At 31.4% G+C, this 23,741-nt stretch overlaps 1 protein-coding gene across 1 annotated transcript in view; it reads right to left on the minus strand.

Moving 5' to 3' along the window:
- The window catches only part of LOC119602655 (protein timeless homolog), a gene marked incomplete at its 3' end in the record, with an annotated part of 81,194 nt that overhangs the window by 38,874 nt on the left and 18,579 nt on the right, over positions 1 to 23,741 (minus strand). Inside the window, exons 3-5 of the mRNA XM_037954283.1 lie at positions 13,876 to 14,133; positions 11,847 to 12,166; positions 3,564 to 3,749 (exon numbers count right to left, since the gene is read on the minus strand). Coding sequence (XP_037810211.1) covers positions 3,564 to 3,749; positions 11,847 to 12,166; positions 13,876 to 14,133 — 764 coding nt within the window. The remainder of the gene's footprint in view (positions 1 to 3,563; positions 3,750 to 11,846; positions 12,167 to 13,875; positions 14,134 to 23,741) is intronic.

Below are 23,741 nucleotides of genomic sequence, written 5' to 3' on the forward strand. Positions count from 1 at the left end.
AATGTAAACAACAAATTGCTTTTTTAGTTTATTACGCTTTTAACAACAATAACTTACGGAGTTTTTTTTTTGTAACTTCTTTATTGTTGTTATATCTACTGTTAAAAGAATTTTGAAAACACCAGCAAAAGAAAAGCACATTTCCGTTTGTTTTTATTTATTTTTAGCTGGAGAACTTCCACGATAATGCAGTTTTGAGCCAAAAGAAATTTTGCAAGTCACAATAGAAAAACGAACAAAACAAAACACATAGACAAATTGATGCAACACGGTTTTGACTTAAAAGTCTACACTGGAAACATTTGACAGTGGCAGCAACTAATAACAACAGCTTGTTGTCCAGATGATGACGACGTTGAAGGAAAAGGAAAATGAATAAATTGGCGAAACTTTTGAATAATAAAACTAAAACTTCATACCACACTGTGGGGAGGGGGGGGGGTGGTTCAGTAGAAACTGCAACAGCATTAGACTGGAGTTTAAATATTTTAGGAATGACAATATTTTTGTAATGTTTCATTTTTGTCATTGTATACAAACTAATTTTTAAGTAACCAAAAAATTGTTAAGATTTTAGTGTAGTATTCCTAAGACTTTTTCACTTAACGTCAATGTTGTTTCATCACAACAGCACAAAGGGACGGACAAACAATGTACATAAATAAACAACACAATGGTACAGATTGCATAATATAGACTTGGAAAAAATAGACTTACAGTTAAAGAAAGCTGTACAGTGATTTGAATTGAGTAGTTGAGTTATTGAGATATTTATTTTAAAATTTAGTCTTCAGACAAGACTAATGACTACACTAAAGACTAGACTATAGGAAAAACTATAGTCTAGACTATAGTCTAGACTATAGACTAGACTATAGACTAAACTATGGACTAGACTATAGACTAGACTACAGACTAGACTATAGACTAGACTATAGACTAGACTATAGAGAACTATAGACTAGACTATAGACTAGACTATAGACTAGACTATAGACTAGACTATAGACTAGACTATAGACTAGACTATAGACTAGACTATAGACTAGACTATAGACTAGACTATAGACTAGACTATAGACTAGACTATAGACTAGACTATAGACTAGACTATAGACTAGACTATAGACTAGACTATAGACTAGACTATAGACTAGACTATAGACTAGACTATAGACTAGACATAGACTAGACTCTAGACTAGACCATAGACAGACTATAGACTAGACTATAGACTAGACTATAGACTAGCTATAGACTAGACTATAGACTAGACTATAGACTAGACTATAGACTAGACTATAGACTAGACTATAGACTAGACTATAGACTAGACTATAGACTAGACTATAGACTAGACTATAGACTAGGACTATAGACTAGACTATAGACTAGACTATAGACTAGACTATAGACTAGACTATAGACTAGACTATAGACTAGACTATAGACTAGACTATAGACTATAGACTATAGACTTAGACTAGACTAGACTGTAGACTAGACTATAGACTAGACTAGACTAGACTAGACTAGACTATACGACTAGACTATGACTAGACTATAGACTAGACTGACTAGACTATAGACTATAGACTAGACTAGACTATAGACTAGACTATAGACTAGACTATCGACTAGACTATAGACTAGACTAGACTAGACTATAGAATAGACTAGACTAGACTATAGACTAGACTAGACGAGACTATAGCTAGGACTATAGACTAGACTATAGACCTAGACTATAGACTAGACTATAGACTAGACTATAGACTAGACTATAGACGAGACTATAGACCTAGACTATAGACTAGACTATAGACTAGACTATAGACTAGACTATCAGACCTAGACTATAGACTAGACTATAGACTAGACTATAGACTAGACTATAGACTAGACTATAGACTAGACTATAGGACTAGACTATAGACTAGACAGAGACTAGACTAGACTAGACTATAGACTAGAACTATATACTAGACTATAGACTAGACTATAGACTAGACTATAGACTAGACTATAGACTAGACTATAGACTAGACTATAGACTAGACTATAGACTAGACTAATAGACTAGACTATAGACTAGACCATAGACTAGACTATAGACTAGGACTATAGACTAGACTATAGACTAGACTATAGACTGTGGTTGTATATTTCTAGCTTTATGCTTTAAGTTCTACGGATTATGAAGGACTTGTTTATTTTACTTTTAAAACCCCCTCTACCCAATCATATCATCCAATTCCGAAATTTGGATGGTTTGTCTCTAACGAATGTAATAATATATTAATAGTTTTTGTTGGTTCTCACGAAGATCTCAGGAAAACCTATATTTTATAAAAAAATAATAATATACTACGAAATCTATACTTTTGCTTTAACCTATTAAATTTAAATGAATGAATGAAAAATGAAAAATGTTTGTATAATAAAAAAAATTCTTAGAAAACTTAAAAATATCAAACTCAAATGATGCAAATCTCGTTTCGATAAAATATCCTTGAATAGTTTCAAATAAATGAAATACAAATCCAACACCAAACTAAACAACTGTGCAAATAGCCAAAATGTACAACAAACGAACAAAACCAAAAATCTTGGAAAATATTTGCAAGTTTCTTTTCTTAAGACAACACTGCAAGCAAAAGGAGCAGGAGAATTTCAAAGGAAATGCATAAGGAATATAACAACAGTAATAATAATAATAATATACAAGTACAACTTCTTGTAAAACTATGTTAAATTTAATTTGTTAAAGAACTAAACTCAAAAAAAACTAAACTTATATATCGAAGAAATGAAAGTAACAGAAGAAATATAGAAAAACTTGCTGATTCCTGGGAGAGATTGGCAGTGGGAAAATAAAAATAATAGAAAACACTCTATGCAATTTTCTAAAAGGTGTTTACTTTTTGTTTTGTCCTCTCTGCCTGCTTGTTGTTGCATTACGTTTTTAAAAAGGAAAAACGTAAGAAACAAAAAACTAAGAACACTGAAACTAAAAATAATGAAGAATAAGAAATAATAATAGAAAAGTTTGAGTAAACAGTAAAGAGAGCAGTGGGCAGGCAGGTGCGGAAAAAAGTACAACCAAACAACTTTTAAGTAGTTCTTACATCCAACATCAAAAAGGATGTCATTCTGTCATTTCGTTTGTAACATATCGAAAAATTGGTCTTAGATCCAAAAAGTATATATAAACTGGGTGATTTCTAGCACGATCTAACCTTGCTCTGTCATTCTATATGTCTGTCTTTCCATCCGTCAGTCTGTTGAAATAACTTAAAGTCTACAAGCTGCAAGTACAGGTCTGAAATTTTATTTAACTACTTTGAAAATTGTTAATATCGGTCCAAGATTTTACCAAGCCATTAATATTTCCAAATATCACCCTGAGCTCATATAAATATCGATATATGTTAACGCAATTTAACATAAATCTAATAAATGAATAAATCGAATGGTGGGTATATGTGATTCGGCATAGTCGTATTTAAAACTCAAATTCATTTTCTATGAAGAAAAAAAAACTTAAAAAAATACCAACTTACCTTACTAATTCCAATTTCATATCACTTAGACGATTGAATTCCATAAAGAAACGTATGACCCACAATAAGTACGAATCATCATGACTGGTTGATCCAGAATTACGTTCCAATACACGTCTCACTTGACGTACTAATGTATTGTATGCCGAACGCAAGATTTCAATACAATACTCACGTAAACACAAACTGCAAATAAATCGAATTGTGAAAAAAGAAAGGATTGTTGTATTAAAAAGATGTTAAGTAAATAAATTGCATTGGATTAAATAAATAATTGGAAAGTAACGTAATAAATTTAAAAGCGAAACAATAAAATATATATATGTAAAGATAAGTGCATTACAATTTAGATGATTACGATTTGGGGAATAGAAAAATATAACATAGAAAAATAGTATAGCAAAACCGAAGTTTTTCGACTTTTTACTTCTTAATTAGGCGTATACTTAATATTTGTAATATCAATAAATCACTAACACGTATACGTACAGGTGTCGTTAATCATAGCAGTGTAATTTTACAATATAAAACTTTCCACTTGAAATGAAAAAAATGAAAAAAAAAAGTCTAGTCTATAGTCTAGTCTATAGTCTAGTCTATAGTCTAGTCTATAGTCTAGTCTATAGTCTAGTCTATAGTCTAGTCTATAGTCTAGTCTATAGTCTAGTCTATAGTCTAGTCTATAGTCTAGTCTATAGTCTAGTCTATAGTCTAGTCTATAGTCTAGTCTATAGTCTAGTCTATAGTCTAGTCTATAGTCTAGTCTATAGTCTAGTCTATAGTCTAGTCTATAGTCTATAGTCTAGTCTACAGTCTAGTCTATAGTCTAGTCTATAGTCTAGTCTATAGTCTAGTCTATAGTCCAGTCTATAGTCTAGTCTATAGTCTAGTCCATAGTCTAGTCTATAGTCTAGTCTATAGTCTAGTCTATAGTCTAGTCTATAGTCTAGTCTATAGTCTAGTCTATAGTCTAGTCTATAGTCTAGTCTATAGTCTAGTCTATAGTCTAGTCTATAGTCTAGTCTATAGTCTAGTCTATAGTCTAGTCTATAGTCTAGTCTATAGTCTAGTCTATAGTCTAGTCTATAGTCTAGTCTATAGTCTAGTATAGTCTAGTCTATAGTCTAGTCTATAGTCTAGTCTATAGTCTAGTCTATAGTCTAGTCTATAGTCTAGTCTATAGTCTAGTCTATAGTCTAGTCTATAGTCTAGTCTATAGTCTAGTCTATAGTCTAGTCTATAGTCTAGTCTATAGTCTAGTCTATAGTCTAGTCTATAGTCTAGTCTATAGTCTAGTCTATAGTCTAGTCTATAGTCTAGTCTATAGTCTAGTCTATAGTCTAGTCTATAGTCTAGTCTATAGTCTAGTCTATAGTCTAGTCTATAGTCTAGTCTATAGTCTAGTCTATAGTCTAGTCTATAGTCTAGTCTATAGTCTAGTCTATAGTCTAGTCTATAGTCTAGTCTATAGTCTAGTCTATAGTCTAGTCTATAGTCTAGTATAGTCTAGTCTATAGTCTAGTCTATAGTCTAGTCTATAGTCTAGTCTATAGTCTAGTCTATAGTCTAGTCTATAGTCTAGTCTATAGTCTAGTCTATAGTCTAGTCTATAGTCTAGTCTATAGTCTAGTCTATAGTCTAGTCTATAGTCTAGTCTATAGTCTAGTCTATAGTCTAGTCTATAGTCTAGTCTATAGTCTAGTCTATAGTCTAGTCTATAGTCTAGTCTATAGTCTAGTCTATAGTCTAGTCTATAGTCTAGTCTATAGTCTAGTCTATAGTCTAGTCTATAGTCTAGTCTATAGTCTAGTCTATAGTCTAGTCTATAGTCTAGTCTATAGTCTAGTCTATAGTCTAGTCTATAGTCTAGTCTATAGTCTAGTCTATAGTCTAGTCTATAGTCTAGTCTATAGTCTAGTCTATAGTCTATCTAGTCTAGTCTATAGTCTAGTCTATAGTCTAGTCTATAGTCTAGTCTATAGTCTAGTCTATAGTCTAGTCTATAGTCTAGTCTATAGTCTAGTCTATAGTCTAGTCTATAGTCTAGTCTATAGTCTAGTCTAGTCTAGTCTATAGTCTAGTCTATAGTCTAGTCTATAGTCTAGTCTATAGTCTAGTCTATAGTCTAGTCTATAGTCTAGTCTATAGTCTAGTCTATAGTCTAGTCTATAGTCTAGTCTATAGTCTAGTCTATAGTCTAGTCTATAGTCTAGTCTATAGTCTAGTCTATAGTCTAGTCTATAGTCTAGTCTATAGTCTAGTCTATAGTCTAGTCTATAGTCTAGTCTATAGTCTAGTCTATAGTCTAGTCTATAGTCTAGTCTATAGTCTAGTCTATAGTCTAGTCTATAGTCTAGTCTATAGTCTAGTCTATAGTCTAGTCTATAGTCTAGTCTATGTCTAGTCTATAGTCGTCTATAGTCTAGTCTATAGTCTAGTCTATAGTCTAGTCTATAGTCTAGTCTATAGTCTAGTCTATAGTCTAGTCTATAGTCTAGTCTATAGTCTAGTCTATAGTCTAGTCTATAGTCTAGTCTATAGTCTATCTATAGTCTAGTCTATAGTCTAGTCTATAGTCTAGTCTATAGTCTATACTATAGTCTAGTCTATAGTCTAGTCTATAGTCTAGTCTATAGTCTAGTCTATAGTCTAGTCTATAGTCTAGTCTATAGTCTAGTCTATAGTCTAGTCTATAGTCTAGTCTATAGTCTAGTCTATAGTCTAGTCTATAGTCTAGTCTATAGTCTAGTCTATAGTCTAGTCTATAGTCCAGTCTATAGTCTAGTCTATAGTCTAGTCTATAGTCTAGTCTATAGTCTAGTCTATAGTCTAGTCTATAGTCTAGTCTATAGTCTAGTCTATAGTCTAGTCTATAGTCTAGTCTATAGTCTAGTCTATAGTCTAGTCTATAGTCTAGTCTATAGTCTAGTCTATAGTGTAGTCTATAGTGTAGTCTATAGTCTAGTCTATAGTCTAGTCTATAGTCATTTTTATTAAAAAATTAAGTTTTGAATAATCTAAGGAATATTTTGGGCTGTTTATTCCAATTCCGAATTACACTTTTAATGTGAAGACCTAATCTAAGCCGTGAATTAGACCTTTGCTGGTCACTATAACTATAGTCAGTGTATAGGACCTCTGCAGGTATTTACAGTATTTTAAGTTGGTCAGTTATTAAATTAATTGAATTATTTCAAATTTCTCAATATAATATCGACTTGTCTTTAATTTTTCTTTCATTTAAACTAAGTCATAATATACAATAAAACATGAAAACATGAATATAGATTACCTCGAAAGTTCAGTTTTAAAATCATCAACTTATATAAATCATCGAGGGATTAATATAAAACCTCCCGATTTATGTATTCCTAGCATCCAGTTCTCTGCTATATATGAACTTCTGCAAATTTCTTCAAATATTTACTACTTACTGTTTAATAAAACTTCCTTCCTATTTATTTGATAAATAACCCATCGAAAAAAAGTCGTAACATAAACAGAAAGATATTTCACCTTAATGGACCTAAAAATGAAAAACCAAACAAACTAAATTGTTGCATCATCTCTATGCAACTGTAACAATAATTTATGTTTCACAGCCAGCAGTCTCAACAATAGTTGCAGGTTAACGTTTGCCGCCAGGGGTGTTTACTAAATGGCGAAAGATTGTCTGTGAAAAAAAGGATTCTATACATGCTTCTCCTTCTATGTGGCAATATGAAGAAATGCAATGTAAACAATAAACTTTTTAACTCATACTGGAAGAGTTACATAAACGTTAAAATGAAACCAGATTTAAAATTCCTGTATCTAAAAAATAGATGAAAACATCCATTTAGTTTCACGAAATCCATTTGTTAAGGTCTTCCTGTTAAAAAAATGTGAATTGTTAAGAAAACTGTGGGATAGTTTTTCAACAGAGAAAAAAGCTACTAATACTTACTTGACCTCTTATTTGTGGCCAATAAGTGGAAGTTTGTTGTTCTGTCTGCCTGTGTTGTTGTATTGGTATTTATATATTTGCTCAAAATGAAGAAAGCAGCATTTTTTTGCCATTAGAGTGCAAAAAAAAACTAAACAATATACGCAAGATGGCAAAAACATGCTTGATTTACCGCCACTTCTAGTTGGATGGATGGATACCTTGTTGCATTTCTTTTGCAGACTTTAGTCTAGAAAAATCTTTAAATCCCTGCAGAGTATGATTAAGGTGCAGAGATGTTGCAACAGTGGCACGTAGACAAAATCAATTTTAAATCCATGTATTGTGTAAATAATCAAAAATACAATCCTTTTAAAAACAACAATTACCCACTACTGTACATCCCGGGATATGTTTATGGAACATAAACAACACGTAAACTAAACAATATGAATAGATGGAAAAATTCTAACAATAGTATACTTTAAGGGTGTTGAAGTACAAGTATATTTTTGTGTTTTCTTACTTATTTTCTAGTTTTTTATTTTTTTTTTTTTAATTTTTCGTCTTATTTCGTATGCGGTATGACAAAGGCAAAACAAAAAAACTAAGACATTAATACTCCCAGGATTTATAAAAAGACCTTATTGCAACATCCATAAAATGTAGTTTTGTTATCTATTTCTTCACAAAAAAATTTTTTTTCAATCGATGTTTGTTGTCATTTTACAGACAGTAAACAGAAGTCACATTTCCAATGTTGTATTGGCAATTTTGATTACAAATTCCGTATAACGGAAATAATATCATGAATTATTTAATGTTTTTCCTTATGTGCAGAAAAATAGGGGTGGCGGTTGATAGTTTTTCTTTCTTATCCTGTTTGTATAAATTTGCAATCAAATGAGAAATAGGAAAAAAGTCATAATATTATTTTGGTATTGGTCAATTGTCCTCACTGGGAAATGGAGAATATTTATGAATATTTTGCATTTATAGGATTTTTATGAAATTATTATTACTACTTTGGTTTCTCGTTAGGCAATGTTGATTTCCTGTTGGCAATATCAATTATACGTTAAGCAGTACATAGATACATATGTATATTCCAAAAAACTAGAACTGAACTAGAACTGAACTAGAAGTGAACTAGAACTGAACTAGAACTGAACTAGAACTGTTCTAGATCTGAACTAGAACTGAACTAGAACTGAAATAGAACTGACTAGAACTGAACTAGAACTGAACTACTAGAACTAAACGGGAACTGAAGTAGAACTAACTGGAACTGAACTAGAAACTGAACTAAGAACTGAACTAGAACTGAACTATGAATTGAACTAGAACTGAACTAGAAACTGAACTAGAACTGACTAGAACTGAACTAGAACTGAACTAGAACTGAACTAGAAACTGAACTAGAACTGAACTAGAACTGAACTAGAACTGAACTAAACTGAAACTAGAACTGAACTAGAACTGAACTAGAACTGAACTAGAACTGAACTAGAACTGAACTAGAACTCGAACTGAACTAGAACTGAACTACGAGAACTGAACTAGAACTGAACTAGAACTGAACTAGAACTGAACTAGAATCGGAACTAGAACTGACTACTAGAACTGAACTAGAACTGAACTAGAACTGAACTAGAACTGAACTAGAACTGAACTAGAACTGAACTAGAACTGAACTAGAACTGAACTAGAACTTGAACTAGAACTGAACTAGAACTGAACTAGAACTGAAGACTAGAACTGAACTAGAACTGAACTAGAACTGAACTAGAACTGAACTAGAACTGAACTAGAACTGAACTAGAACTGAACTAGAACTGAACTAGACTGAACTAGAGAGCACTGAACTAGAACTGAACTGAACTGAACTGGAACTGAACTAGAACTGAACTAGAACGAACTAGAACTGAACTAGAACTGAACTAGAACTGACTAAACTGAACTAGAACTGGACTAGAAACTGACTAGAACTGAACGAGAACTGAACTAGAACTGAACTTAGAACTGAACTGAACAGAACTGACTAGAACTGAACTAGAACTGAACTAGAACTGAACTAGAACTGAACTAGAACTGAACTAGAACTGACTAGAACTGACTAGAACTGAACTAGAACTGAACTAGAACTGACAGAAACTAGAACTGAACTAGAACTGAACTAGAACTGACTAGAACTGAACTAGAACTGACTAGAACTGAAACTAGAACTGAACTAGAACTGAACTAGAACTGACTAGAACTGAACTAGAACTGAACTAGAACTGAACTAGAACTGAACTAGAACTGAACTAGAACTGAACTAGAACTGAACTAGAACTGAACTAGAACTGAACTAGAACTGAACTAGAATGAACTAGAACTGAACTAGAACTGAGCTAGAACTGAACTAGAACTGAACTAGAACTGAACTAGAACTGAACTAGAACTGAACTAGAACTGAACTAGAACTGAACTAGAACTGAACTAGAACTGAACTAGAACTGAACTAGAACTGAACTAGAACTGAACTAGAACTGAACTAGAACTGAACTAGAACTGAACTAGAACTGAACTAGAACTGAACTAGAACTGAACTAGAACTGAACTAGAACTGAACTAGAACTGAACTAGAACTGAACTAGAACTGAACTAGAACTGAACTAGAACTGAACTAGAACTGAACTAGAACTGAACTAGAACTGAACTAGAACTGAACTAGAACTGAACTAGAACTGAACTAGAACTGAACTAGAACTGAACTAGAACTGAACTAGAACTGAACTAGAACTGAACTAGAACTGAACTAGAACTGAACTAGAACTGAACTAGAACTGAACTAGAACTGAACTAGAACTGAACTAGAACTGAAACTAGAAACTGAACTAGAACTGAACTAGAACTGAACTAGAACTAGAACTGAACTAGAACTGAACTAGAACTGAACTAGAACTGAACTAGAACTGAACTAGAACTGAACTAGAACTGAACTAGAACTGAACTAGAACTGAACTAGAACTGAACTAGAACTGAACTAGAACTGAACTAGAACTGAACTAGAACTGAACTAGAACTGAACTAGAACTGAACTAGAACTGAACTAGAACTGAACTAGAACTGAACTAGAACTGAACTAGAACTGAACTAGAACTGAACTAGAACTGAACTAGAACTGAACTAGAACTGAACTAGAACTGAACTAGAACTGAACTAGAACTGAACTAGAACTGAAACTAGAACTGAACTAGAACTGAACTAGAACTGAACTAGAACTGAACTAGAACTGAACTAGAACTGAACTAGAACTGAACTAGAACTGAACTAGAAACTGAACTAGAACTGAACTAGAACTGAACTAGAACTGAACTAGAAACTGACTAGAACTGAACTAGAACTGAACTGGAAAAAACTAGAAGTAAACTTTTGTATGTAGAAATAAGTAAGATTCTTAAAGACATATAATGGAAAGGAGGTTTTTCCTTTTGAGCGGAAACTTTCTGAATATAGTGTGTCGACATTACAAATATTATCTATACATTTTAACAGAATTTTTGGTTATCTTTAATATCCGAAGAAAAAAACTTCCATGTTAAAAAATTTAAGTTTTAAATTAATTAAATACATTGTAGATATGTACATTTATAAAATATATAAAAGTTTTCCAACAATGTACAAAATTTGTTGTCTTTCATTTACAAAAGTCTTGTTTTTGTTTAAGGGTCATACACTTTAAATTAGTTAACAGAACTAACACGCACACATAGCCACACACACACTTATGTATACCCTGACATCTATCAGATTGTGGCAACAACTGCTGTAATTGCAACAACAGCAACAACAATTGCAATAACATGACGTCAGGTGTAAACCACAAGTCAATCATTTACAAAATTTCAATTGTCTTTCAAAATGCAATACATACAATGAATGACTTGTGTATGTGACTTAACAAGTTTGTCTTACTTGAACATACAGTCACACACACGCACGCACATCTTGTAGAAGAAATCTGCCAGGAAATGAAAGTCAATAACAACTACAAATTTAGATGTGTTTGCAGCAAGATTCATATGCAATATTACAGAACCACCAACAAAAACATACAATTTTGTATAAGTTAAACAGGATATGCAAAATATACATACATATGTATTTATAAGTATAATGTATGAGTCAGCCTTCCATGCACTTTTATTTTTTTTTAAGATTTAAAATATTGAAATTTTTGTTCCCAACATTTTTGAACAAATATTTGCTCAAATGAAAATGATTGAAGTTGAACATAATAAAATTATTATTAAAATTCACACATTGTTATACTACATACATATATATGTATTTATATTATTTTTTTAACTTACCGTACGGAAAATGCACTACGACGCGTTATTTGGCCCTCTTCACGTATATGACGATGTGAACGTTTCTGTTGCTGTTTTTCTCGATCAAAATCAATCGATGTAACACGTTCCAACGGTTGATGGCAGATTATATCCCGATCCGAGACAGATTTAAGATTACGTATTACAAACGTGCCACCAAAACGTGAATGTCTACCGGCAGCCGGCTTTGACGCCAGACGTTGTTTTTCACGTCGTCTAGCTGCTAATAGTTCTTGTTCGTCACGTTGTTTTTCACTGACACTGCGTTGCAATGAGGCATCTGCTAGATTTTCTGCTGTCTGTTGCGGGAAAGAGATAAACGAAAAAAATATATTTGTTTAAAGCCTTTACTAGTGATTCAAAAAGTAAGAAACATTGTTCAAAATTGAAAGGTGGATGTTTTGCAACAAGAACAGAACTATAACTAAAACAGAACTAGGACAGAACTGGAACTGAACTAGAATAGAAATGGAAAAGGACTAGAACATTCTTCTCTGACCCACAACATCGATGTTAAACAGTTATTACGTTATTGCTAATAGTGTTCAATTATTTTCGATCTGTTGCTATTAGTAATAGAGTTTTAAGTGGAATTGAATTGAAATAGCAACAATACAAATACATTAACAAAAATACAAAAAAAATAAAAACTTCACCATAATTCAATTCTGTTTTGAGTGTATAGAATTCCATATGCGAATTTACAATTACATACTTCTTTACATTCTATGTTTGTGTCTGCCTGGCCGTCTCGATGACTCTTTTGTACATTCCCCCTTCATTCCACTTTTGTCTATCCATGCGTCTGATTTTCTATTGTATTGGTATTACGTTTATAAAAAGAGCTCACGATTTGTTAGGATTGCATTGAAGGTTTGTTCAAAGTGGGAGAGAGTGTAGGAACGCGAGTTCTCTAGAGAGTTTGTAAAGGAATTTCTTTTGTAAATTGTATTGTAATTGAAATGTTTGTGGCCATCAAATTGGAGGAGTCGTAATACCAACTAGATGGGCATTAGCAACAGCAATAACAATGGTAATGTAAAGAAATATATCCCATGGTTTATGGTTGATGTTCGTGTGAAAATTAAGATTTCGTGATTTATGTCTAGCCTCTATCTAAAAGAAAGAACCCTGTAACAATTTAAACACATCCACTCAATCATCTACATGTAGACTTCACACACAACATTCCAATATTACGAGAGTTGGATGTAAGTGGATGGATGGATGGATAGCAAAGATGAATGGATGAGCTTGTTGGCTGTTTGGTGTATTGCGAATTGTAAGATAGATGTATTTCGTTTATGTCTATTGTTATTTTAGTTGTTTGGCTACAACTTCTGTTACTAAACTTAACATACATACACATAACGCCAACAGAACACGTACCAGTCAAACTGCAGTCAGTCTACTTTTCAATGCATATTTCTAATAAAGTTTTATGTTTTTTTTGTTTGTAACATTTTATTTTATTTGATTTGCTTGTATTTTAAATTAATGTATTAGTTTTTTTCAACCTCAATTTGGATTAAGGCCAAGATTAAATAACACAAGTTGTAATAAAGAATATTACATAAATGCAGGCAGAGTTACATCGAATGTAAAATGCCCTTGGAAACTATAAGGGTACTTTTTATATATTGCTATGTATGTCGAGTAAAACATACTATGATTGATTTTATTGGGGTCAAAATTTTATACAAAGGTACTTGCTTTAAGTACAATTTTGCAGATATTTTTTTTCAATTTAGTTAGCTAATAAATTTGATGTGGTTTTTAGAACTTAAAATATTTTTAGATAACAAATGAATTAAAAAATATACTTTGCATTGAATGTACATTTTGAGCTTTCATAGATAGAAATAAACAAGAACTAAACTAAACTAAGCTGGAACATAACTAGAACTGAACTAGAAATAAGAAAAGTGAATTAGAACTGAACTAGAATTATACAAATGTAGCACATTAATATAAATGTCATAAAGTAGTTAAAAATAAAATAACTCACCTGTTCTCGATACAGCAGACAAACAATTTCCAAACAATGCAAATGAAATTGATTCTCATCCGACGATGAAATTATGAACAATACCAAATCCAAAATGCCTGACTGATGCAATGCCCAAATAACCTGATCATGTACACTGGCATCATTATCGGCACGACATTCAGCCTCAGGATTTGCTGGCACTTGAAGCACGTTTCGTATCAAAACCAAAATACGTTCAATTAAAAGACTCTGTTCTTCACTACGTAGTGCCCAATCCTGGAAAGAAACAAAAGAGAGTGAGAGATGAAATGAAACGAAATAAAATAAAATTACAAAAAAATCTAAATACTAAATAACAATAGAGTAAAGAATGAAATATATAAAAACAGCAGCCTGCTGTAGATTAAGTAAAGGAAATAAAATAGAAAGCCAAAAATAAAAACTTAAAACAGTTGAAAATTAAATTACATTTTAGATGTTAGAGAACATTAACTAAATCCATACTAGGAATTTTTTTCAATGCTTCTTTTTTTTCAAAAAAAATAGAAATAAGTAAGTATTAGAGTATCTAAGTAATACAACAATCTAACAAACTTATGCAAATCCTTAGAATTACAACTAAATAAATGAATAAATGACTAGAATAAATAAGAGCGAATTTCAGCGGCGAACATTGTGGAACAGTGGAGAATTTAATTTGCTCTAAAATAAAAAAATAACATAACTGAACTAGAACTGAACTAGAACTGAACTAGAACTGAACTAGAACTGAACTAGAACTGAACTAGAACTGAACTAGAACTGAACTAGAACTGAACTAGAACTGAACTAGAACTGAACTAGAACTGAACTAGAACTGAACTAGAACTGAACTAGAACTGAACTAGAACTGAACTAGAACTGAACTAGAACTGAACTAGAACTGAACTAGAACTGAACTGAACTGAACTAGAACTGAACTAGAACTGAACTAGAACTGAACTAGAACTGAACTAGAACTGAACTAGAACTGAACTAGAACTGAACTGAACTGACTAGAACTGAACTAGAACTGAACTAGAACTGAACTAGAACTGAACTAGAACTGAACTAGAACTGAACTAGAACTGAAACTAGAACTGAACTAGAACTGAACTAGAACTGAACTAGAACTGAACTAGAACTGAACTAGAACTGAACTAGAACTACTAGAACTGACTAGAACTGAACTAGAACTGAACTAGGAACTGAACTAGAACTGAACTAGAACTGAACTAGAACTGAACTAGAACTGAATTAGAACTGAACTAGAATGAACTAGAACTGAACTAGAACTGAACTAGAACTGAACTAGAACTGAACTAGAACTGAACAGAACTGAACTAGAACTGAACTAGAACTGAACTAGAACTGAACTAGAACTGAACTAGAACTGAACTAGAACTGAACTAGAACTGAACCTAGAACTGAACTAGAACTGAACTAGAACTGAACTAGAACTGACTAGAACTGAACTAGAACTGAACTAGAACTGAACTAGAAACTGAATAGAACTGAACTAGAACTGAACTAGAACTGACTAGAACTGAACTAGAACTGAACTAGAACTGAACTAGAACTGAACTAGAACTGAACTGAACTGAACTAGAACTGAACTAGAACTGAACTAGAACTGAACTAGAACTGACTAGAAACTGAACTAGAACTGAACTAGAACTGAAACTAGAACTGAACTAGAACTGAACTAGAACTGAACTAGAACTGAAACTAGAAAACTGAACTAGAACTGAACTAGAACTGAACTAGAACTGAACTAGAACTGAACTAGAACTGAACTAGACTGAACTAGAACTGAACTAGAACTGACTAGAACTGACTAGAACTGAACTAGAACTGAACTAGAACTGAACTAGAACTGAACTAGAACTGAACTAGAACTGAACTAGAACTGAACTAGAACTGAACTAGAACTGAACTAAACTGAACTAGAACTGAACTAGAACTGAACTAGAACTGAACTAGAACTGAACTAGAACTGAACTAGAACTGAACTAGAACTGAACTAGAACTGAACTAGAACTGAACTAGAACTGAACACTAGAACTGACTAGAACTGAACTAGAACTGACTAGAAACTGAACTAGAACTGAACTAGAACTGAACTAGAACTGAACTAGAACTGGACTAGAACTGAACTAGAACTGACTAGAACTGAACTAGAACTGAACTAGAACTGAACTAGAACTGAACTAGAACTGAACTAGAACTGAACTAGAACTGAACTAGAACTGAACTAGAACTGAACTAGAACTGAACTAGAACTGAACTAGAACTGAACTAGAACTGAACTAGAACTGAACTAGAACTGAACTAGAACTGAACTAGAACTGAACTAGAACTGAACTAGAACTGAACTAGAACTGAACTAGAACTGAACTAGAACTGAACTAGAACTGAACTAGAACTGAACTAGAACTGAACTAGAACTGAACTAGAACTGAACTAGAACTGAACTAGAACTGAACTAGAACTGAACTAGAACTGAACTAGAACTGAACTAGAACTGAACTAGAACTGAACTAGAACTGAACTAGAACTGAACTAGAACTGAACTAGAACTGAACTAGAACTGAACTAGAACTGAACTAGAACTGAACTAGAACTGACAGAACTGAACTAGAACTGAACTAGAACTGAAACTAGAACTGAACTAGAACTGAACTAGAACTGAACTAGAACTGAACTAGAACTGAACTAGAACTGAACTAGAACTGAACTAGAACTGAACTAGAACTGAACTAGAACTGAACTAGAACTGAACTAGAACGAACTAGAACTGAACTAGAACTGAACTAGAACTGAACTAGAACTGAACTAGAACTGAACTAGAACTGAACTAGAACTGAACTAGAACTGAACTAGAAACTGAACTAGAACTGAACTAGAACTGAACTAGAACTGAACTAGAACTGAAACTAGAACTGAACTAGAACTGAACTAGAACTGAACTAGAAACTGAAACTAGAACGGAACTAGAACTGAACTAGAACTGAACTAGAACTGAACTAGAACTGAACTAGAACTGAACTAGAACTGAACTAGAACTGAAATAGAACTGAAACTAGAACGAACTAGAACTGAACTAGAACTGACTAGAACTGAACTAGAACGGAACTAAAACTGAACTAGAACTGAACTAGAACTGAACTAGAACTGAACTAGAACTGAACTAGAACTGAACTAGAACTGAACTAGAACTGAACTAGAACTGAACTAGACTGAACTAGAACTGAACTAGAACTGAACTAGAACTGAACTAGAACTGAACTAAAACTGAACTAGAACTGAACTAGAACTGAACTAGAACTGAACTATAATAGCACGTTTTTATCCTTCTTACCCCACTGTACATTACAACAGATAACAAATAAAAATTGTAAACAAATACACATTAAATTTAATTTAAAGCTAAAAGAAAATCTACGAAAAGAAATCTCTAAAAAAATTGAAATTTATCTTTTCGAATGTTTATGCAAACTTGAATTGAAGTCAAATGCGGCAAAGACAAAACAACAGCAGCTTTCAATACAATTTAGCCTGACGACAACTACAGCAACTACATATATATGTATATAGAATGAAAAAAGAAGGTGGTGGTGATGACGGCAGAGCTGGGAATAGAAAAAGCAACAACATTTAGAAAAAATCCTAAATTAATTTTTCTCGAACAGAAGTAACTGTGTAATTGCTATAAATCTAATACTAGTAGCGAAGACAACAGCAAACAGTGTAAAATAAAAGAAAATCAATTTTGATTTTTTGACACAGACATGGTAACAATGGCAACAAAAGGCTGCGGCAACAGTGGTGAAAAAACAGTCGAAAGATATTTCAAATCAGGCTGACACAGTTTACATATTAAATGCATGCATTTTCAAATTGTTTGTCATTTAGTAGCAACTTTAAATTGTTAACTTTTTTTTGCACTTTTAAATTTTTTTTGCTCGTTTTAATATTTTATAAATGGGTATATGTGGATGAATCACATGCTTGTTTTGCGACTCATTTATCACAGTGATAAATAAAAAGGTTATGAAAAAAACACAAAATATCGAGCTTCGTTTAAAGATATAATGCTAAAGGATTCTATAGGTCTCTTTGCTCTTAGCTTTTTGCTGTTAAATGTGTTTTTTTGGAAAAAAACGTTCTTTTCTATAGTATTGCTCCCAAAAGTGTTATGACTGTCACAACAATCGGACTGAAACTTTATTTATGAGTTCCAAGACAAGTCTATGATGATGTAGGAAAAAACACACCATATTTTACATAAAGAGTAAAGATCCCAGCAAAAACTATAATTAAAAAGTAATGAGTTAAAAAATTGGCAGTTGAGGAAGTTGTTTTTTTTTAGAAAATATTAGACGACAAGGATATGCATCACACGTTCCAAGTTTTTGCTGGGATATTTAGCAAACATATTGCTCTTTTGCAAAATCGATAAATGTAAAAGATTTATGATGAAGGTAAAAATCAAACTATTTTAGAAATATTAAAATAAAAACCGCTCACACTTTTTGGACAAAATGTTGAAAGACTAAATAAAAAATTATTCCTTATAACTATTTGCATTTTTCTATAACCCACTTAGATGCTATTTTTAGCAATAATTCCTAGAATTCTATTATATAAATATTTTTTTCTATAAAAAACAGAAATTCCTTACTTTCATATCATTGTATACAATTAACAGTAAATATTATCCGCATTTAAAAAAAAACCTAAAACAAAATTAACTTTTTTCCCTATGTTTTATTAAGTAAGTATTTACTTTTTCTAACTTTTTAAATAAATTCTTACTTGTTAATAAAGTTAAATACAGTTTGTAGATATACACCAAAATGAAAAAAAAAATAAAAGTTTCTGGGCTTTTAATGACTATGAAAAAAACTCCTAAATACCAACTTAAAATACATACAACAACATTTAAAAAATTGTTAAAACTTTTTTTAAAGTTTAACGAATTTTTTCCTTCCTGTGAGGGAAAATTTCAAGAACATACAAATAAAAGTAAATAAACAAAACGAATACAAAATTTTTAATGCCAAATTGACCTGAGGCAACAAAAATATTAAACAATACTCTGTGTGTGACTGTTTGCGTCTGAGTGTAAAACAAATGGGAGAGGGAAGGGGAAGGAGGCCTTTCAAAAGGCCTTTTAAATGTCTCACATACAGATTTATTGAAGAATTATCAGATGTGATCTGTGTATATGAAAAATAACCTAAAAGTACAATCTTTATATATAAAAGTGTATTCCTGTATGTTTGGATGGAAGGACGCCCACATACAAAATAAACAATAGGGGACGTGGCACCTCCGATATCAATTATTTACTAAAATTCGTTTATCTGGGAAACTATTGCGGCTAGACTATTAGAATTCTGCACAAATCCTTTAACATCCATGTGAATATTTAGGAGAAAATGGTCGTATACCCTCCCCACTAAAGTGGTGTAGGGTATAAAAAGGAGTGCAGCTGTATGAATGGTAAGTAAAATAATGGACTTGGGTTAAGTGAAGAGTATATACTCTAACAAACATCAGCACAAACCCCACTAAAGTGGTATAGGGTATAAAAAGAAGTGCAGTTGTATGAATGCTAAAATAATGGACTTGGGTTAAGAGAAGAGTATGTGTCAAATTTCATAAAATTATCTTAAATATTGCGAACTTTAGCGTGTGCACAAGATTTACGTGGATACACAGACGAATGGACATAGCTTAATCGACTACTTTAAGGTGGTTATAGAACCAATATTATTGGGTTTTACAAACATAAGCACAAACGTATAATACGGTCACCACTATAGTGGTGTAGGGTATCAAGAAGTAAAAATTTAGTAACACCTATAAAATTTCTTTACTCCATTCAGATTAGGCCCTCTATGCTGTACAAAGTTAAGGCCTTTAATTTTGTTCTCTCTCATAAATATGTATGTTTATAAATGCGGGAACGTTTGTATGTATTGTGGTATATGTGTCTGTATTTATATGTATTTAAGAAAACGATGAAATAAAATAGAAATATTTATCGTGAAAAGGAATGCAATTTTAAATTATGAACACAGTTGAGTGAGAATGGCAGCAGCAACAGCAGAAGGAGAAGAAAAACAACAAGTCTGAGAGACGTTAATTTAAACAACAACCATAAGTCATAAATTATTTAAGTAGTATGGATAAGTAGGCACATGTAATACACTACATAGTTGTGATTTAAGACATCAATAGGAATAATAATTTGACCAATTGACAAGTTAATCCATCATCATATCAAATGGACACAGTTTAAATTTGAAAACAATCATTGGTAAAATATTAATTACTAGATTATAAGTCTTATGTTGGTGTTATTTAAGTAATACATGAATTAAAGGAAAATTAATAATAAAAAGGCTGTGCAACAACCTTTATCAAACCTATCATATTGCTTAACTAAACAATAGCGCAATAATATTAAAATGCTGGGGGATAATACATATTAAATAAATACTCCAAAATGCTTAACATAGTTTTCATAAAAATAAGAGTAATAATATAAAGTAAAAAAAATATCAAGACAGAAAAAACATAGTACTGGAAGTCCTTACTGGTACACAAATACGAACAGAGGAATTAAATGAATTAAATCATCATGATAGTTTCGTGAAAACCGACTTTTTTTAAGACTAGTATTTCTTAGTATAATAATGAAAACAATTGACAATTGAGAACTTGAGATCTATATGTTTTTTGATAATAGGTTTAGTTCGTCAACTCCTAAAGGAGTAACTTTTGCGCATTTAACATTTTTAATCACAACATTGAATTCCTTTATAATATTTTATTCTTTATGAATTATAACAAGTTAAAAGAAAATGCGAACAAAATACATATATATTTATTTATAATGTAGTGAATCCGATTTATGGCCTCTAAAGTAAATATTATTCACGAGGTTTTCTTTATCTGTTAGTTTAGTGGGAGGGCATTTGTTTAGCGGGTTGAGTGGAATTTTAGATTTGGATGGAGGATGGAAGAAGTATATATTGTTTTTATAGGCCATGTCTAGTGACAGTTGTTGTTGTTGTTGGTTATGTTGGACGTCAAACAAATGTCTTTTAAGCAAAATAAAGGCAACTGTAAAACGATGTTTGAATTTTGATTTAGATTTTTTTGTATGTTTTCCTAGTTTATGATTTAAAATAAACCATTTCCAAAAATGAAATTCACAATTTAATTTTCAAAAAAAAATATATAATTAAGTGTTTTAAAAAATCGCAAGAGGTTTATCACATGTCTTATATTTGGATTAATTTTAGTCCCTTGCGAAATACTCTTTACACCGAGAAGTCTAAATTTTTGTAGGGACGAATGTTTTCTTATATTTTATCTATTTGAAAAGAACGTTCTCGTTTGCAGCATTAAAATTAGTTGGGGCAATTTTTACCCTTGTATCCAGGTTATGGCTTAAGCAAACTATGCCACTCTAATTTTGAAACTATATTTTTTACTAAACGTAGTTAAAAAATAACTTTTATAAGACCTTAAAAGTTGTATCACAATCCGGATTATGCGAATTGTAACAACATCCTTATTCGAACTTCATTGAATTAGATAGAAGTTTACAAGCTTTTTCAGTGTCGTATTCCTATCTATTAGTAGTCTTTGTCGTTACTTGAGCCAACTGTCAGTTAAGTAACACCTTTTCTGTTGTAACAATTTCGTTATTGCCGGACCGAAATGGTGGGGCAGTTCCGATAGAGGCCTAGGTGTATTTCTTTGATTTGATTCATATCCAAACTCCTTCTAACTAACTAACTAACTAACCAACTAACTAACTAACTAACTAACTAACTACTAACTAACTAACTAACTAACTAACTACTAACTAACTAACTAACTACTAACTAACTAACTACTAACTAACTACTACTAACTAACTAACTAACTAACTAACTAACTACTAACTAACTACTAACTAACTACTAACTAACTAACTAACTAACTAACTAACTAAACTAACTAACTAACTAACTAACTAACTAACTAACTAACTAACTAACTAACTACTAACTAACTAACTAACTAACTAACTAACTAACTACTAACTAACTAACTACTAACTAACTAACTAACTAACTACTAACTAACTAACTAACTAACTAACTAACTAACTAACTACTAACTACTAACTAACTAACTAACTAACTACTAACTACTAAACTAACTAACTAACTAACTAACTAACTAACTAACTACTAACTAACTAACTAACTAACTACTAACTAACTAACTAACTAACTAACTAACTACTAACTAACTAACTAACTAACTAACTACTAACTAACTAACTAACTAACTAACTAACTAACTAACTAACTAACTAACTAACTAACTAACTAACTAACTAACTAACTAACTAACTAACTAACTAACTAACTAACTAACTAACTAACACTAACTAACTAACTAACTAACTAACTAACTACTAACTACTAACTAACTAACTAACTAACACTAACTAACTAACTAACTAACTAACTACTAACTAACTAACTAACTAACTAACTACTAACTAACTAACTACTAACTACTACTAACTAACTAACTAACTAACTAACTAACTAACTACTAACTAACAACTACTAACTAACTAACTCCTAACTAACTAACTACTAACTAACTAACTAACTAACTAACTAACTAACTAACTAACTCTACTAACTAACTAACTAACTAACTAACTAACTAACTAACTACTAACTAACTAACTAACTAACTAACTACTAACTACTACTAACTAACTAACTAACTAACTAACTAACTAACTAACTAATACTAACTAACTACTAACTAACTAACTAACTAACTAACTAACTAACTACTAACTAACTAACTAACTAACTAACTAACTAACTACTAACTAACTAACTACTAACTAACTAACTAACTAACTAACTACTAACTAACTACTAACTAACTAACTACTAACTAACTAACTAACTAACTACTAACTAACTACTAACTAACTAACTAACTAACTAACTAACTAACTAACTAACTAACTAACTAACTAACTACTAACTAACTAACTAACTAACTAACTAACTAACTAACTACTACTAACTAACTAACTAACTAACTAACTAACTAACTAACTAACTAACTAACTACTCCTAACTAACTAACTAACTAACTAACTAACTAACTAACTAACTACTACTAACTAACTAAACTAACTAACTAACTAACTAACTAACTAACTAACTAACTACTAACTAACTACTAACTAACTAACTAACTAACTAACTAACTAACTAACTACTAACTAACTAACTAACTACTAACTAACTAACTAACTAACTAACTAACTAACTAACTAACCTAACTAAACTAACTAACTAACTAACTAACTAACTAACTAACTAACTAATAACTAACTAACTAACTAACTAACTACTAACTAACTACTAACTAACTAACTAACTAACTAACTAACAACTAACTAACTACTAACTAACTAACTAACTAACTAACTAACCTAACTAACTAACTAACTACTAACTAACTAACTAACTACTACTAACAACTAACTACTACTAACTAACTAACTAACTACTAACTAACTAACTAACTAACTAACTAACTAACTAACTAACTACTAACTAACTAACTAACTAACTAACTAACTAACTACTCAACTAACTAACTAACTAACGAACTAACTAACTAAACTAACTAACTAACTACTAACTAACTAACTAACTAACTACCTAACTACCTAACTAACTAACTAACTAACTAACTAACTAACTAACTAATTACAATTTCAATATTCCATTTCTTTAAAACTTGTGTCCAATAAA

Source organism: Lucilia sericata, unplaced genomic scaffold (assembly GCF_015586225.1).
Source record: "Lucilia sericata isolate MDLA Ls3-8-SP2 unplaced genomic scaffold, ASM1558622v1 Contig000248F_arrow, whole genome shotgun sequence".
In the NCBI taxonomy this organism is placed as follows: domain Eukaryota; kingdom Metazoa; phylum Arthropoda; class Insecta; order Diptera; family Calliphoridae; genus Lucilia; species Lucilia sericata.